Genomic DNA, 19,295 nt, shown 5'->3' on the forward strand with positions numbered 1-19,295 from the left:
TATCATAAGTGAACTCTTGCCACGTAGGCAATAACTATTGCAGAAAATATTCAGAACAGCCAAGAGAGGACAGGAAGTGCCAGAAAGCTAAAGAAACATCAGGAGACTTGGTGCAGAAGCATATAGAGGTAGGTTCATGTTCGTAAATAAGAATGTCATGAATATCCGCAACAGGGAGACTCTGCTGACTAAAATGATATGTGGCATGCCTTTATACTGTGCGTGACTGCAGCTGTATCTGTATACCAAATGGTACGTTACAATGTTTTCCAGGAAAAGACTGTAAAGTACCATTTTGTATGCAGATACAGCCGCAGTCACACATAGAATGTGAGTCTGCTTGTGCATCCTATTCGCATGGAAAAAGTCGCACTTAAAGACGCTCTGCCCTATCAAGTTATGCCACGGCATGGCGTGACTAGAAGGGCTATTTAATGTTGCAGGGAGGCTAGATGTAGGTGGACATGTCTGTACTCTCTATGCAAGTTTGGGGGGCTCAGAGCTGTGTGCATTTCAGTCGCATCTTTACTTACCATTGAACAGGTGCTACTGCGCTGTAACAGAGCAATCTCATGTAGACAGCGTTCTGTAGGAGCGTGCCAGAGTCGGACATACGGTAGTAGTAAATAAACCAGTTTCCGGGCATATCACCTGGTATACTAGAACCTATTACAGGCTGGAGCAAGTAATCTGATTGAATATAAGAAGAACCAAGCATGCAGAAAGGGGTTGGGCCTACCACCAGATGTGCACCACCAGTCTATTTGTGCGTATATGCATTGTATGAGTGCATTCAGTGCAGCAGAATTAGATATTGAGCCCGTAATTTCGATCCAACGTAGTATCAGGCCCATAACTTTAAAAAAAAATCAGTTCAACCAAATGCTAAACCATAATAAACACAGTATATATATTAGCACAAGAAACAATGGTTTCTAGTATCAGAGCCATTTACTGTACATGTGATTATCAAATGCAACAAAGCATGGCAATTACACTTATAATATTCTAATTACATTTATATTTCCTAATTACATTTATATATGCTAATTACATTTATATATCCTAATTACATTTATATATTCTAATTACATTTATTTATCCTGGAATGTCACAGCTAAACTCAAACAGTTTGCTAAAAAAAAAAAAAAAGTGCCATAGTGTAATTGGTGCTGTGTATGAGAACCTATATATGGGTCAGGTCAAAGATGTCCGGGATTTCTTTCATGACCCTGAGGTAAACCATTGGCAGCCTTTACTATTTTCTTTTCTACTTGTACTTTCGTCTTCTCCATCCTCCTTCTGTCTACTCTCCATCTCCCCGTTGCCCGATAACTTCTTTGCTGTCAAATGTCAGCTCAAGTTCTTGGTTCTGGAATGAGATAATAACAGAGTTAGAAATCCCATTGGATTATTATGAAAATCTCCCACATCCACTATATATATATTGTGACAAGAACACTGGGATAGTGTTTGAGGGCAGGTATATTTGTCCCAGGTTCTTGTCTTACATGTTTTAGAAAATGTTAACTTCTAGGAAAAATGCTTTTTGTTTTGTCTGAACCTTTTCAGTTTGCTGTAAAAGCTGGGTAAAGGCTCTGAGAGAGAGATAAGGCGAGTTCTAGACATTGGGCCCAGTTCGGGTCTTTGGCCTCACAGAGGGCTAATCAGGGTTTCAGCTGTGTAAGAGTGATATAGTGCTTCTAACCTGATTAGTATGGGCAGACTGCCTGGGAAGGCTGCAGGATCTGTGTGTGAGAGACACGCTTTCTGATGCAAGTAAGCTATACAGTATGTACTGAAGAACTCTGTGTTTTGTTTAGTAACAGTTAGGAATATCTTATGTTTAGTTAGTGCCGGACAGGCAAGGTATTTTTATTTTGGGGTTTGTTTTATTTTCTGTTTCAATAAAACTGGCCGGGGTCAGTTGTACCAGAAACTGGACTTGTGTTGTTCCTCAGCTGCTGCGGGCTGCCATATTCCCCAGGAAAAGGCACCTTGCACCCCTACAGTGTTACAACTTGGTGGAGAATGCGAGCAGGCCGTTCTGCGCATAAGTGAAAGCAGCAGCTTTGTGAGGCCTTAGCAGAAGTGGTGCAGAGACTTGCAGCTCGGGTTGGAGATGTGGCCGTCAGTGCTCCAACCAGCTCTAGTTCTATACGAGCCAGTCACTTCCTGCAGAAAATGACAGAGGCTGATGATGTGGAGGCCTATCTGACCACGTTTGAAAGGACTGCCGAGCGTGAGAACTGGCCGAAAGCACAGTGGGCAAGTCTGCTGGCACCTTTCCTGTCAGGTGAGCCCCAAAAAGCTTACTTTGATTTAAGCCCTGCTGAGGCTCGGGACTATGATAAACTAAAGACTGAGATCCTGACCCGCCTGGGAGTCACGCTGTCAGTACGAGCACAACGGGTGCACCGTTGGCTGTACGCCATGGAGAAGCCTCCGCGCTCCCAGATGCACGACCTTATTCAGCTAACAAAAAAATGGCTACAGCCAGAGACATTAACTGGTCCCCAGATGGTGGAAAGAGTCGTCATGGACCGCTACTTGAGATCTTTGCCCATGCTCCTGCGCAAGTGGGTGAGCCATGGAAACCCGGGTAGGCTGACCAATTAGTGGACATGGTAGAGAGGTATTTGGCAGCAGAGGAACTACTGATGACCACCCAGCAACCCATAGATCCTCGACAGCGCCCTTCAGTAAAGACTGGTAAGACTGTTCCGTGGGAAAACGTTGCTGGGCGGTTAAGAGAACGCAAGGCTGGAGAGACTGTAAACACTGGCCCTGGAAACAGGCCAATGGGGCTAGAACGGTCTATGCTGCCCAAATGGGTTGATAATCATGTGGTTAAATGTTTTAGGTGTGGTATGCCAGGTCATGTTATTGCCAATTGCCCAGTCACGCAAGAACCCATGCAATGTGATGCTGCCTTTGAATGTCGCAGAATGTCTTTCTTTGCTAGGTTAGCCTGTACTGTGGTACCTTCACCTGAGCTGGAAAAACAAATGTGTGATGTGTTCTTAGAAGGTAACCGGGTAGAGGCCTTGCTAGATTCAGGAAGTTTAGTTACCCTCGTGAAAGCTGGGTTAGTGAACCCCTTAAAGGTCCAGCAAATACCTATTGGGGTAACTTGCATACATGGGGATACCCAACATTATGCCACTGCTGAGGTGAATATAGAAACTTGTTGTGGGTCAGCAATGGTTAAAGTGGGACTGGTCCCTACCTTGGTGCATGAGGCCATAATAGGGAGGGATTTTCCTCATTTTTGGAAACTGTGGGAATCACGGTTATCAACAGATGTGAGAAGTAAAAAGCCAGTTGATAATACCGGTGATTTTATGGATGTACGTGGGTCTTCGGAACTTTCTGGCCCTTTGCCTTTTGCTAGTTTGGCTGGGGAAGTGACAGATGGGGAGTCCAGTGAGGACCCTCTTGCCGGGAACAGAGACATAGTAGTTAGAACTGAAAGCGTGCCTGACCTGGAGGTAAAGAAGGATCTGTTTGCGTCTGAACAGTTAAAGGATCCTACCTTAATAAAGGCTAGAGAGAATGTTAAGATTGTTAATGGGGAACCTGTGGTACCAGGTGACAGGGTTACGTATTCCCACATGGCCATCTGTAATGAGCTCTTGTACCACATTGTCAAAAGGGGTGAGGATGTGGTGGAACAGCTGGTAGTTCCCCAGCCTTATCGGAGAACGGTACTAGATTTAGCTCATAGTCACGTTACCGCAGGACATTTAGGGGCAGAAAAAACCACTGAAAGAGTTTTACAAAGGTTCTTTTGGCCAGGGGTTTATAAAGAAGTGTCTGAATATTGTTCTTCCTGTCCTGAATGCCAGTATCATGCCCCAAGACCCCATTTCAGGAGCCCACTAGTTCCCATGCCTATTATAGAGGTCCCGTTTGACAGAATAGCCATGGATCTCGTGGGGCCCTTGTTAAAGTCTGCTCGGGGCCATCAGTATATCCTGGTAATTATGGACTATGTCACTCGATATCCTGAGGCTGTCCCTTTACGCACTATCACAACCAAGGCGATAGCTAGGGAGCTGGTGCAGGTATTTAGTAGAGTGGGAATACCAAAAGAAATTTTGACTGACCAAGGTACTCCATTTATGTCAAGGATCATGAAAGAATTGTGCAAGTTATTTAAGGTCACTCACCTCAGGACGTCCATCTACCATCCCCAACTGACGGGTTGGTGGAAAGGTTTAATAAAACATTAAAAAGTATGTTAAAAAAGGTTGTTGAGAGAGATGGGAAAAACTGGGATTGTTTGTTGCCCTACTTGTTAATGGCCATCAGAGAAGTTCCTCAGTCCTCTACGGGGTTTTCTCCATTTGATTTGTTGTATGGTAGACACCCCAGAGGGCTGTTGGATGTTGCCAAAGAGACGTGGGAAGGACAGCCCACTCCTTATAGAAGCGTTATTGAGCATGTAACACAAATGCAGGATAGGATTGCAGCCGTGGTACCTGTTGTCAGAGAGCACATGGAACAGGCCCAAAGTGCTCAACAGAGGGTCTATAACCGGAGTGCCAAGATACGGGAATTTGCTCCTGGAGATAGAGTTCTTGTTTTGGTACCCACTGTGGAAAGCAAATTCCTAGCTAAATGGCAGGGTCCATTTGAGATTAGGGAAAAAATGAATGAGGTTAATTACAAAGTATACCAGCCGGGAAAGAGAAAACCCGAACAGATCTACCATGTTAACTTAATCAAACCCTGGAAAGATAGGTTGTCTCTGTCAGCGGAGCCTTGCCCTTCGGTGTCTTCACCCCGGTTGCTTCCCGCAGTGAAGGTGTCAGAGACATTATCAGCTGATCAGAACAAGCAGGTTAAAGAATTTCTCATCCAAAATAGGGAGGTATTTTCAGAGCTGCCTGGCCGAACGACCATAATAAAACATGACATTGTCACAGAACCAGGGGTCAGGGTTCATTTAAAGCCATATAGGATTCCTGAAGCTCAGCGAGAAGCTATTTCTAAGGAAGTTAAAACCATGTTAGAACTTGGAGTCATAGAGGAGTCTAACAGTGAGTGGTCCAGTCCCATAGTGCTCATCCCGAAGCCCGACGGTAGCATACGCTTCTGTAATGACTTTCGTAAGTTAAATGAGGTGTCCAAGTTTGACGCATACCCCATGCCCCGTGTGGATGAGCTTGTAGAAAGGCTGGGAACATCCAGGTTTCTCACCACATTGGACCTGACCAAAGGTTACTGGCAAATACCTTTATCTGATAGCGCCAAAGAAAAAACAGCCTTTTCGGTTCCGGAGGGGCTGTACCAGTATAAGATGTTACCCTTTGGGTTGCATGGGGCTCCAGCAACCTTTCAACGGGCGATGGATAAAATTTTGAGGCCCCATAGAAAATATGCAGCTGCCTATTTGGATGATGTGGTAATTCACAGTACAGACTGGGGGTCACATTTGGTTAAAGTACAAGCAGTACTGGACTCAATCAGAGAGGCAGGGTTAACTGCTAACCCAAAGAAGTGCTGCCTCGCAATGGAGGAGGTCAAATACTTGGGCTTCACCATAGGCAGAGGTCTGATTAGGCCCCAATTGAATAAAGTTGATGCTATTCAAAACTGGCCTCGTCCAGTGAATAAAAAACAGGTAAGGGCTTTTTTGGGAATTACTGGGTACTATAGACGGTTTATTCCTAATTTTGCGACCACAGCGGTGCCGTTGTCAGACCTTACCAAAGGGAAGCAGTCAAATGTGGTGAAATGGAACCCTGATGCAGAAAAGGCGTTCCAAGCATTAAAAGTGGCTTTGTGTTCACAACCGGTGTTGATAACACCAGATTTTTCAAAAGAATTTGTGGTACAGACAGATGCCTCAGAGGTAGGGATAGGTGCTGTGCTGTCCCAAACCAGAGATGGGGACGAACACCCTATCATTTATTTGAGTAGGAAACTCAATGAGCATGAAAAAAGGTATGCCATTGTGGAAAAGGAGGCTTTGGCCATTAAGTGGGCACTAGATACCTTGAGATATTACCTCTTGGGTAGACAATTCAGACTAGTGACAGACCATGCCCCTTTAAAATGGATGTATGTAAATAGAGGCAAGAATGCTCGTGTAACTAGATGGTTTCTAGCGTTGCAGGACTTTAAGTTTACTGTCGAACATAGACCGGGAACACAATTGGCCAACGCAGATGCATTGTCTCGCATCTTCTGTTTGGGGGCTACAAGTGTTCCGGCCCCTAGGTCGAAACAGGGGAGGGGGATATGTGACAAGAACACTGGGATAGTGTTTGAGGGCAGGTATATTTGTCCCAGGTTCTTGTCTTACATGTTTTAGAAAATGTTAACTTCTAGGAAAAATGCTTTTTGTTTTGTCTGAACCTTTTCAGTTTGCTGTAAAAGCTGGGTAAAGGCTCTGAGAGAGAGATAAGGCGAGTTCTAGACATTGGGCCCAGTTCGGGTCTTTGGCCTCACAGAGGGCTAATCAGGGTTTCAGCTGTGTAAGAGTGATATAGTGCTTCTAACCTGATTAGTATGGGCAGACTGCCTGGGAAGGCTGCAGGATCTGTGTGTGAGAGACACGCTTTCTGATGCAAGTAAGCTATACAGTATGTACTGAAGAACTCTGTGTTTTGTTTAGTAACAGTTAGGAATATCTTATGTTTAGATAGTGCCGGACAGGCAAGGTATTTTTATTTTGGGGTTTGTTTTATTTTCTGTTTCAATAAAACTGGCCGGGGTCAGTTGTACCAGAAACTGGACTTGTGTTGTTCCTCAGCTGCTGCGGGCTGCCATATTCCCCAGGAAAAGGCACCTTGCACCCCTACAGTGTTACAATATATATATATATATATATATATATATATATATATCCATCATCACTACAGAGAATGAGTCACCCATTGATAGCTATCACAGCATACTAAGAATGAGCCAAATACCAATATTCCTCTCATTAGAGTACAAGCACACGATACAGAATAACTCGAACATACATTTTCTTACACAAAAGGGCAAGTGGCTCATATTATAACAGCAGTAGCAATGGTATATAATACGATGACTTTGCTGCCGAAACATAATGCAGTGTAATGGACAGAGCTGCTGCACGTGCCCAGTAGCAGAGGCGGATTTAGACCACATGGGGCCTAAAGTAAGACAACAATTTTAGCCCCCCTTGCTCAAACAATATTCTAAATCAAATCAATATTTGCTGTGACCACCCTTTGCCTTCAAATCAGCATCTTCTAGGCACACTTGCACACAGATTTTTAAAGTTGGCAGGGAGGTTGTTCCAAATATTGATTTGATTTAGATTGCTGTTCATTCACTTTGTATTTTGTTAATTGATAAATATGAACTAGTAAAGCTATTTTTGAAAACATTCTTACTTTGCAGCATTTTTTTCCATTCATGCCTAAAACTTTTGCACAATACTGTATATACAGCATATACTACACTGCATTTTCTGCCTCCGGTGACGCATTGTGTTGGGACTTCTATTTGTTGAGGCCTCCATATCAGGGTTCTTCTTTTTGTTTGTTTGAAATACCATCCCTGGGTCCTGTTGCTGCAGTTCAGGTCTCCGTCTGCAGACACAGGTTAATATACTCTACTGTACATACAGACGGAGCCGCGGCTCCATTGCAGGTGTGCTCTCCCGGCATGACTAGGTGACCCGTCCGCCTAGCTCCGCCGGGAGTGCACAGAGACGCATTCCCATTCTCCGTCAGCGTCTCCGTCACGGACTCAAGCGCGCCCCGGACGGAGATGCTCTCCAATTCTAGTGAATGGGGCACGTGTGCATCACGGATGCGCACGCCCGCCCAGACGGAGAAGCTCTCGGTGTTAGGCGCATCCGGGCGGGCACGCCCACGCACAGACGGAGCCACAACGCGCGTGGCTCCATCTGTATTGCTTAGTAGATGAATAAACTAATCGCTCCCTTGGAAAAAATGCAAAAATAATTTAAATACCGAACAATGCAAGAATAAAAGGGCTAATTAAATGTGACCGGCTTCATCCAGTGTAGTACAATCTCCAGGACACAGACATAAGATCCTGTCGGTCAGCTTAGGCTGACTCTGTAGCATTGAGGTAATAGGTAAAGGAAAATTAAATTCCACACATGGGTGAATAAGGGATCTCCTCCATATAAGGGTCCCATAATTTAATGAGGTTATTAAAAAATACCTTGTTAGGATGTAGTGTGGTCAATCCCGTGATCGGGGTCGTCGGGATCCCGGAATTTAGGCCAAAAATAGACGAGTTCAATCCCGGAATTGGAAGGTCCAATCCCGGGGATTGCGGGATCAGCGTTCAGCATCCTCAGGATGTTCTGACACTGCCCGGCTCCATCCCCCCGGCGCAGCGTGACCTCTGACTGTGAGGTCACGCTGCGCAGTGACCTGCCGCTGAGGCTGCTGGCCGAGGAGTCTCCACTGGTAAGGCTGCCGTCACCCGCTGCCTCCTCCCAGATGCCCATACAGTCAGTAGCGGCTCTTGCCATGGGCAAGCAGGCTTTTTGCCCGGGACACCGCTGCCCTGAGGGCACCGCGGCCGCCATGGCAAGAGCCGCTACTCCTGATCCCCGCTCTCCCAAGCTGCAGCAGGCGCCGTGGGCTGTGTGGGCACCCGCTGCAACCGGCTACAGTGACAGACACTAGAGGTCATAATTGACCTCTAGTGTTTGTACAGCACTGCTATGGGAGAGAAGCCATGACGTCTCTCCCATAGAGAGGAGCCGGCGGCCGGAGACAGAGAACAGCGCAGCAGCGGTCCAGAAGCAGGAGCGGGGCTGGTAAGTATTGTTTGTTTTTTTGGGTGTTTTTTGGTGTTTGCAAGCAGCGCTACTACAGGGGTTACAACTACTGGGGGCAATACTACTGGGGGCACTGCTACAGGGGGCACAGCTTCTGGGGGCAAATCAACTGGGGGACAGCTACAAGGAGCATATCTACTGGGGGCAAATCAACTGGGGGACAGCTACAAGGAGCACATGTACTGGGGGAAAATCAACTGGGGGACAGCTACAAGGAGCACATCTACTGGGGGCAAATCAACTGGGGGCACAGCTACAGGGGGCACAACTACAGGGGGCAAATCAACTGGGGGATGGCTACAAGGGGCACATCTACTGGGGGCAAATCAACTGATGGCACAGATACAGGGGGCACAAATACTGGGGGCACTGCTACAGGTGGCAAAGCTACTGAGGGCCAATCTACTGGGGGCACAGCTAGGGTGCACTGCTACAGGGGGGACAGCTACTGGGGGCACAAGTACAGGGGGATAACTGTGGGCATGCCCCTTCCCTATGAAGAAGCCACGCCCCTATTTTTGGGCGAGCGCCTTTGGCACGCACCAACTCTATTTTACCTGGGGGGAGGGGGGGTGCCACAGGAAACTTTCACCCTGGGTGCCACAAGGTCTACAACCGGCCCTGCGTGCAATCTCCGCTGGTAAGGCGGACGTCACCCGCCGCCTCTTCCTGTATATCCGTGCAGTCTCCGCGGCTGATTTATGTGTGTGAGTTGATTTATTTGCAGGAAAGGGAGGAGTGATGTGGGGTGGGCGGACACACACACAGGAAGAAGGCCAATCCCGGGAATGCCGGGATTCACCATTTTTCAATCCTGATTCCTGGGATTGAAAAAAATGGCCCGGGATTGGCCTCCCTACTAGGATGTAAATATTTGCAACAAATGTAAAAAAAAAAAGTATCATCATTTTCATGTACAAATGATTTTTATATTGATGTTGGAATATGATGGACACAAAGGAAAAATTGTCTCAGCACAGTGTTGAGGAAACGCTATTCAGTGACGTGCTTAATACAGGGTTAGTTAGAATATGATTTCTAGAAAAACGTGCGGAAATGGGCGTCTTTAGAGCGGAGGCCCACGAGCACTTCATACACTGCACCCATTATAAATATGCCAGTGTGCACAAAGTTTGTATCCGATACTTGCAAGTCAAAGGTTCTCCTGCAACAGATCAAAAAATTCAGCCAGGTAGAAGTCACCTCACCTGTTCCCATTATGTAGATAAACATCACACATATGACGATCAGTTTGAGAGAAGCAGAGATGGACACAGCGATCACCAGATTACGTCCTTTCCCAGGTGAGTCTGCTGAACACATAAAATACAATTAATAAATTGTGATCACTCCACGAAGGGAAACGACAGAAATACTGGACAGAAACGTCACGTAACCGTGAGGGCTAAAATAACTTATTTTTTTGTGTCCTGTATTCTCAAAATGTAAAAAGCCAACAACAAGGGTTTAGAGAAAGAAACAAAAACAGAAGCAGACTAGGAGTCTATGTACTAAGCCTTGGAGAGAGGTAAAGTACAAACAAGTTCATGTTTCAAGCACAAACCAAAATACAAACTCTCCGTGTATGGGGGGTAATTTCAAGTTGATCGCAGCAGGATTTTTGTTAGCAGTTGGGCAAAACCATGTGCACTGAAGGGGAGGCAGATATAACATGTGCAGAGAGAGTTAGATTTGGATGTGGTGAGTTCAATCTGCAATCTAAATTGCAGTGTAGACATAAAGCAGCCAGTATTTACCCTGCACAGAAACAATATAACCCACCCAAATCTAACTCTCTCTGCACATGTTATATCTGCCTCCCCTGCAGTGCACATGGTTTTGCCCAACTGCTAAAAAATGTCCTGCTGCGATCAACTTGGAATTACCCCCATGGAGATTTAGCTTTTAATCAACTTCAACTTCAGCTCCTCCAGGAGATCACTAGCTCTCCAAAAAGTGAAGTAGACCAAGAAAAAAAAGATTTTATATGAAGCGCTGTTATTTAAAAGCATAAACACTTTTCATAAAAAAAGGATTTTATTGTATCCATATACATATACATATACATATACAATCCACACGGCCGGTGTTTTTAAACATTACATATAGACTATTAAACACACTTTATAATAATTCACCACTGTTTATGTCATTCCATCAACACAAAATATGTTGCAAAGACAAATTGTCACTGTGGCAATATCATATTTTTAGCCATCTAGCTTCTTCTCAAATAGCCAGCTTTAACAGTAACATCTTGTCTTCTGCAACACTTTAAACCAAACAAAATTATACTTGTAGCTAAATAATAAAATAATGTTTTTATTTGTATCCAATTGGCTTCAAATGGGATTGCTGTGCTGTTTGCTCTCAAATATACTATAATAGAGGTGGCCCTCTCTCTTTCATGTGTTTTTGTTACAGGTGAAATCATTGCAGTTTATCTGCCTAAATGGAGTATTTGTCACGCCTAAGCTATAGCTCAGGTTGTTGAGGTGTTGCATGGAAAGGCACATTAGGGTGCGACAACATACATGCAATACACATCTTCACCACTAGGTGGCTAATGCTCCACTAATCCAGTACTGTAGAGCGAATAACGGCGGATGGATATACAGTACAGTAATCATTCTGTAATAGTGTACTCTTAGCAAGCCTTGGCAAATGGCCAGTGACAACTGTAATGCTATACACACAGACCAACACTCAGATGGAGACAGTCAATCAGGAACTTGAAGTGTACAGTATAGTGTACTGTAAATAAAGGAGGCGTATTTTTATGCAGTTGGCTCACAATGCCTGGACTGTCATTTCAGCAATGATGTACCGGCATCACACATGCATTGATACCATGATTTACTAATGAACGCTGGGCTTCAGGGACGCTGTAGAAAATACAGCTATTCGCTCTACAGTACTGGATTAGTGGACCATTAGCCGCCCAGTGGTGAAGATGTGTATTGCATGCTGCATATGTTGTCGCACCCTAATGCGCCTTTCCATGCAACACCTCAACAACCTAAGCTATAGCTTAGGCATTACAAATACTTAGTTTAGACAGAGAACCTGCAACAATAAGGTAGGCTCCATCTCAGAATCAGAATCAGCTTTATTGGCCAGGTGTACTCACGTACACTAGGAATTCTTTGTGGTACAATGCATCGCCAAGCAGCAACATGAAGGAGGAAAAACGTAGCATACATTACAAACATTACACATATGAGTTCATACTGCACATATGCAACTGTACAGTAGACATATTATACATTTAAGACTAAAAACTAAGGCTGCTTGGCAGAGCAGCACGAGGCAGCCATCCGCAGCGCCAACTAGAACTCACACAATGCACATAATACAGAAGATGTAAGTATTACATCAAAAGATAAACCACACAGACAAAGACACAGAAAGAATAATGCATGATTGGTGTAGGCATTTTGAGTAATAACCTCCAGGGGTTGTGTATTCCACCCTCACAAGGCACCAGGTGCGGCAGCCATCTTAGGCGCACTGCGTAGGATTACCCACGGTGGAATAGTCCACCACTAGAAGAGAACACAAAATGGGGAGATTGCAGAGTCCTTAAGTTCAGAGTAGGGTTCCAATAAAAACATCAGGTCCACGCATTTTTCATCCCATCCACAAGCGCACCAGATAAGGCAGCCATGTTGGGCGCACTACAAAGGTTACACAGTGGGAGATGAGACAGACAGGGGCTAAATGCATGTATGGGAGAACTGACACGTGTGTAGGAGTATGCTATACCCTGCATGGAAAGATCCAAATGAAGCACACCCTGCCCACGGAGGAACCATCCGAGGCAGCCATGTGGGGCGCACTGTGTTACTGCTGGCAGGGTGTGCAACCAATGGAGGTAAACATTACAGGAATATCACACAGTGGGGTGGAAAGTACCCTGTAAGAAGAAAGAAGAGAAAGACACATTTGCAGGAAAAACTGTACTAACATTATTTTGTGAAAAGCATAAATGTCCTGGTCTCATGAGAGCAGTGCGGGTGGGTGTGAGAGTGTGAGGAGCAGTGCGGGTGGGTGTGAGAGTGTGGAGAGCAGTGCGGGTGGGTGTGAGAATGTGGGGGCACACTAATGTCCAATGGAACTGACCCAGCAAAGTCTGGTCCTGATGCGCACGTCCCTCAGTTCCCTGCTCAGCTTGAGGGGTAGTCCCGGGGGCAGTCATGATGTTCTTGGACAGAGAAGTAGTAGGCATTGGTCCTGGTGTTCTCATGGCAGAGGTGAGGACTGGCCACATAATGCTCCAGATTTCTTTCTTGATGCTGTTCAATGTTTGTTCAACTGTTTTTTTAACTGTTCATTTTCATAACGCTTAGAGAAGGAACGCTTTGAGTATTGGAACGCACAGCTGACACGCACAGCTGTGCATGGCTGAAGTTACAGATATACTGTAGGCGCAGACACTTTGCCTACTTGCTCTGCTGTCACAGTGTGAACCTTTGTCTGAGCAATGGTTTGCAGTGCCGAATATCGGTCTATTGCTGTAGCCAGGTCCTCAAAAGTCTATGGATCTTCTTGCAGTACCCACCTCTGTAAGCTTCAATCAAGCCCATGGAAACAGTGGTCAATGGCTAGACTCGTCATCATGTGGCGAAGTGAATTAGTTTCTATCTGCAACCAGCTCTTTAACAGTTTGGAGAGATCTGGCAGCTGTGAATGACCTGTTATGAAATGACAGTTATGGAAGCAGTGAGCGTTTCATTGTCCCTTCACTCCTAACCAGGACAAATTCACAGTCTTTACTTTCTGATAGTTCGAGGCCTGTTCATCAGACAAGTCAACATAGGCCGCTGAGCTTTGCTGCTCAAAAACAGTGCTAGCTGTTCCACCTAGAATTCTGGTGGCAATTTACACCTTGTGGCTGTGCTCTCAAAGGTTGAGATATGCCTCCACTTTGGTTGTAATGCAGAAGATAGACATTAAAAAGATAGACAGTCAAAAGATCGACAGGGTCAAAAGATCGACAGTCAAAAGGTCGACAGTCCACAGGTCGACAGGGTCAAAAGTTCAACACAAAAATTGTGGTTTTGTTTTGTGTTTTTAAACATTTTATACCCCAATTTGTTGAAATGCGTCCCCTCGCTGGCTCACTTTGCTCGCCATGGTTCAGGCTCGGTGGCTCACAAGGTTACTAAGGAAAATAGTTTGTGACATGGATAGTAAATGCAGCAAAAGATGTAAAAATTTTAAAAACGCTAAAAAAACATGTGTCAACCATATGTAGACCTTTTGACTCTGCCGAACTAATGCATGTCGGCCATTAGTGGTTGCCTATTGTGTGCAGACCTTTTTAGTGTTGATCTATAGACACAATACCCTCCACATAATGTGAGAAGGCCATTTTCTACAAGACAGTTGGTCCAGACACCCCAAGTTCATGACTTGCTTGAAGTAGCTCTTCACATAAGAGCTTAGTATTTTCTACCTGGACCTGAAGCTCCTGCTGCATTTAGGCCACATTCAACACAACCCTCAGAATATCCTCCATACTGGTTTCTGTGTGTATAGAAAATGAAAATTTGCTTCCCTAAGCATAAATTAATTTTTTTCTAAATTTGTACCACTTTTTGTTGTGAAGAGTATTCTTAATACAGCAAAAGCAATCTTCTTGATGTGGATGTCACATCGCCGCGACCGCCGCGCTTGCCTCTCCGGGTGCGCTGGGTCGCCTGGCGATCGTCCCCGCTGGTGGGCTACGGGTCCCGGCGTCCATTGCCGCTGGTCCCGGCGGTCTTCCGGGGGGTGGGCGCCGCCGGAGCGTCCAGCGTCCGCAGAGATGGGCAGGCGGGTGACGTCATCTGCTCTCTTCCCTCCGCCAATCAAACTGGGGCGGGAAGTTCAAAAGCAGACGCTGGACAGAGCCCCGGCGCCTGAGTATCTTCTCTTTCCCAGAAAGTGGACTGCAGTGCTCTAGCCTGCAAGGTTTACCTACTACTACTTTGTTACTCCAGTGTTCCAGTGTGCGAGTGTCTCCTACTACTGCTTTCAACTCTGGTGCTCTTTTGCTGCACAGATCTCTGTGCCTCCAGCGTCTTGTGAGTATCTCAGAAACATAGACACCAGTGCAACCAGCGTTTAGCGAGACTCTCAACAATTCCTTCAGTGTCGTTCACCATCGCTCACAAGTTCATCAGTGTCTTTAAACATCGCTCACAAGTTCTTCATTCTTCAGTGTCTTTCACCATCACTCACAAGTTCATCAGTGTCGTTCACCATCGCTCACAAGTTCATCAGTGTCTTTAAACATTGCTCACAAGTTCTTCATTCTTCAGTGTCTTTCACCATCGCTCACAAGTTCTTCAGTGTCTTTCACCATCGCTCACAAGTTCATCAGTGTCGTTCACCATCGCTCACAAGTTCATCAGTGTCGTTCACCATCGCTCACAAGTTCTTCAGTGTCTTTCGACATCGCTCACAAGTTCTCATTCTTCTATGTGCTTCAGCATCGCTCCCCAACCCTTCTCATAGTAAAGTTCTTTAACGTTTTGCACCAATTATAACTGTCAAGTTCTGCATGAGGAAAAGCTATATCCGGCCATCTCTACTCCGACCCAGCTGTGGTTCCTCTTCCCGACCATCGGAAGAACCCCCGAGTTCTCAACACTCCCAACCCAGGTCAGTGACAGTATACTCAGGCCACATGGACCCGGAGGATCGGAACCCAGAGTCAAGCGCCATCCAAAACTTGGCATCTCGAGTTCAGAGTCAGGAGGCGGCACAGGGCCAGGTGATGCAGTATCTCCAGGAATTATCCGTCCGTCTGGATCAAATTCAGGCTTCCCTGGCTTCATTAGTTCCGGCTCCTGTTCCGGTATCCGCTCCGGTGCCCGCTCCCAGTAATATCCAATCCTCGGCTGGAATCAGGTCCTGCCTTCAGCTTCCTACTCCCTCTCGTTATAATGGCAATCCAAAGAATTATGCCGAGGTTTTCTTAATCAGTGCGAGGTGCACTTTGAGCTTCTCTCACACAATTTTCCTATGGATCGATCCAAAGTAGCATATATTATTTTTTTGGTAGAAGGGTCAGCCTTGGATTTGGTGTCCCCGTTATGGGATCGATCTGATCCATTGGTTTCCAGTTACTTCAATTTCATCGCATCCTTTCGAAGGATCTTCGATGAGCCCGGCATAACAACTACTGCTTCTTCAGACTTGCTCCGTGTCCGTCAGGGCTCCTGTTCAGTAGGACAGTAAGTGGTTCATTTTCAGACCATTGACTCTGAATTGCGCTGGAATAATGACACCCTCAGGGCCGCTTTTTGGAACGGGCACTCTGATCGTCTGAAAGATGAGCTGGTTACGAGGGATCTGCCGGATTCTTTAGAAGAATTGATCTCACTCTGCGTCAAAGTGGACCTTCGCATGCAGGAGCGTGGAAGCGAACGTACCTAGTCAGATTGATCCAGGTTCAGGCTTTCTCCCTCTAAACAAACGGTTGTACCGAGTCCAGACGAACCGATGCAAATCAACTGATCCCGGTTGTCACCGGAGGAACGACAGCGTCGACGTGAGGGTAAACTTTGCATCTACTGCGGAGCTGCGGATTACTTCATCAAGTTCAGCAAGTCCCGTCCGGGAAACGGGCAGGCCTAGCTTGTTCCGGAGGAGTCAAATTGGGGGTTCACGTCCAAATCTTCTCCGATGGTGGATTGTCTACTCTCCGTATTTTTGTTTTCCGAGTCAAACGCCAAGTCTGTTAACGCCCTACTGGACTCTGGGGCTGCAGGGAATTTTGTTTCTCTTTCCTGTGCTCAGAGTTTGGGCTTAAAGCTGCAGTCTATCAAACGACCTGTTACGTTGACCGCTATCAATGGTACCAAAATATCCAATGGTCTCATTACACGTCACACAGAGCCAATCAAGCTACAGGTCAGAGCTCTGCATCAAGCACATTTGGAGTTTTCAGTAATTCCGAAGATGTCTTACGATCTTGTTCTCGGGTTGCCTGGCTCAAAATTCATAACCCCCATGTCGACTGGAAGTCGTCACAAATTCTATCCTGGGGTTCGTTTTGTCACTCTAATTGCCTCACTCCTGTTTATCCACTCCATGCATCTTCCAGATCGGATGAAGAGCTCATTCCGGAGGCCTATCGGGAGTTTACAGATGTGTTCTCTGAGCAGGCGGCCGATCAGTTACCACCCCATAGACCTTGGGACTGTCCCATTGAGCTTATCCCAGGGAAGAAGCCGCCTCGGGGTTGCACATATCCCCTGTCATTACCCGAGACCCAAGCTATGTCAGATTATATAAAATCTAATCTTCTGAAAGGATTCATCCTCCCCTCTACTTCCCCGGCTGGAGCAGGTTTCTTTTTCGTGAAGAAGAAGGACGGGGGGTTAAGACCATGTATCGACTATCGTGGCTTAAATTATATCACCGTCAAAAATAAATACCCCCTGCCACTAATCACTGAGCTATTTGATAGGGTTCGTGGAGCCCACGTCTTTACTAAGCTCAACTTGAGAGGGGCTTATAATCTTATTCGCATCCAACAGGGGGACGAATGGAAGACTGCCTTCAATACCAGGGACAGGCATTACGAATATCTGGTAATGCCATTCGGCCTCAGCAATGCTCCTGCCGTTTTCCAGGGTTTCGTAAATGAAGTCTTCCGAGATATGTTATATCAAAGCATAGTGGTGTACTTGGATGACATTCTGATATTTTCCAAGAATCTTGCAGAGCATCGACTACAGGTCAAAGAAGTACTTCTCCGTCTACGAAATAATCGTCTCTACGGCAAGATTTCCAAATGTACTTTTGAGGTTCCTTCAATTCCGTTCTTCGGTTATATCATCTCGGGTACGGAGCTTCGTATGGATCCGAAAAAACTTACTGCCATTCGGGATTGGACTCAGCCTCTCTCTTTGAAAGCAGTACAAAGATTCCTGGGCTTTGCAAATGATTACAGGAAATTCATTAAGGGGTTCTCCACCATTGTTGCACCCATTACTGCCTTGACCAAAAAGGGGTCAGACCCAAGTCTTTGGCCTCCTGAGGCTGTAGTAGCATTTGCTCGGTTAAAATCAGCTTTCATGTCAGACCCGGTACTCCAGCAGCCGAATTTCTCAGAACCATTCTTCTTGGAAGTCGATGCCTCCTCTGTCGGCATCGGTGCCGTCCTGTCACAATACTCTTCTGATGGGAAGCTGCATCCTTGTGGATTTCATTCTCGTAAGTTCACCCCTGCTGAGCGGAACTACACTATTGGAGACCAGGAACTTTTGGCAATAAAATCCACCCTAGAAGAATGGATGTACTTCCTGGAAGGTGCTAAACATCTAATCACCATTTACACCAATCACAAGAACTTATTGTATATCAAAACTGCCCAGTGCTTAAATCCCTGTCAAGCTAGATGGGCGCTCTTCTTCACTCGGTTCTCGTTTATTATCAAGTATCGGGCTGGGTCTCTCAATGCTAAAGCTGATGCTCTGTCTCGTTCACTAACGGCCTCAGATGAAGAGAATTCCTTTGAGAAGAGTTTGATTTTTAGTCCAGTCTCCATTTCAGCAGCTCCCACTTCTTTAGGTCCTCCTCCCGGGAGAATGTCTGTACCAGTAGAATTTCGACCAAAGTTACTGCAGTGGGCCCATGTCTCCAAATTCACCGGTCATCCAGGAGTTCAAAAAATGTGCGAGTTTCTGCGAAGGTCATATTGGTGGGACACCATGAAGAAAGATATACAAGATTATGTTAATTCTTGTCCTCAATGTGCCCAGCACAAAACTCCTCGTCTTCCATCTGCTGGTTTGCTTTGTCCACTGTCCATTCCTAGGAAACCTTGGACCCATATTTCTATGGACTTTATTAACGAGTTACCCCTCTCTAAGGGTTGTAATACCATCTGGTAATTGTTGACCGCTTTTCAAAAATGACACATTTCGTCCCGTTGACTGGTCTACCAATGGCTCCCAAGTTGGCTCTACTATTCATCCGAGAACACTTCCGCCTGCACGGGTTACCTCAGGAGGTGATCTCTGATCGGGGGGTGCAGTTCACAGCAAGATTTTGGAGGGCTCTTTGCTCAGCCTAACAGATAAAACTCAAGTTCTCATCTGCCTACCATCCGCAAACCAATGGGCAAACCGAACGTGTCAACCAGGATTTAGAGACTTTTCTCAGCATTTATCTCTCTACTTCACAGGTCGACTGGGTAGAACTGGTGCCCTGGGCTGAGTTTGCCCATAATCATCTGTATCGCTCCTCCACTGGCGAGTCTCCATTCTTCATCAATTATGGACTCCATCCACGAGTTCCAGAATTACCACTCCTTCCTTCAGAGGATGTTCCTGCTGCAACTTCCACTCTTCGGCACTTCAGTCAAATTTGGAGTAGGATTCATGTTAATCTCAAGAAAATCTCCAGCCGATACAAGTTCTTTGCGGACAAGAAACGGTGGGCAGCTCCTCAATACAAGGTTGGCGACAGGGTATGGCTCTCTACTCGCAAT

At 45.9% G+C, this 19,295-nt stretch overlaps 1 protein-coding gene across 5 annotated transcripts in view; it reads right to left on the minus strand.

Moving 5' to 3' along the window:
- Positions 1-932: 932 nt before the first annotated feature.
- Positions 933-19,295, minus strand: part of LOC134935988 (uncharacterized) — a 99,673-nt gene continuing 81,310 nt past the window's right edge. For 4 of the 5 annotated variants that reach the window (XM_063930852.1, XM_063930855.1, XM_063930854.1 and 1 more), the window contains 2 exons: positions 10,015-10,119; positions 933-1,372 (listed from right to left, as the gene is read on the minus strand). In XM_063930852.1, coding sequence (XP_063786922.1) covers positions 1,359-1,372; positions 10,015-10,119 — 119 coding nt within the window. In that variant the 3' untranslated portion in view covers positions 933-1,358. The remainder of the gene's footprint in view (positions 1,373-10,014; positions 10,120-19,295) is intronic. The other variant, XM_063930856.1, reaches the window with a different exon arrangement.

This window comes from Pseudophryne corroboree, chromosome 6 (genome assembly GCF_028390025.1).
Source record: "Pseudophryne corroboree isolate aPseCor3 chromosome 6, aPseCor3.hap2, whole genome shotgun sequence".
Classification (NCBI taxonomy): Eukaryota; Metazoa; Chordata; class Amphibia; order Anura; family Myobatrachidae; genus Pseudophryne; species Pseudophryne corroboree.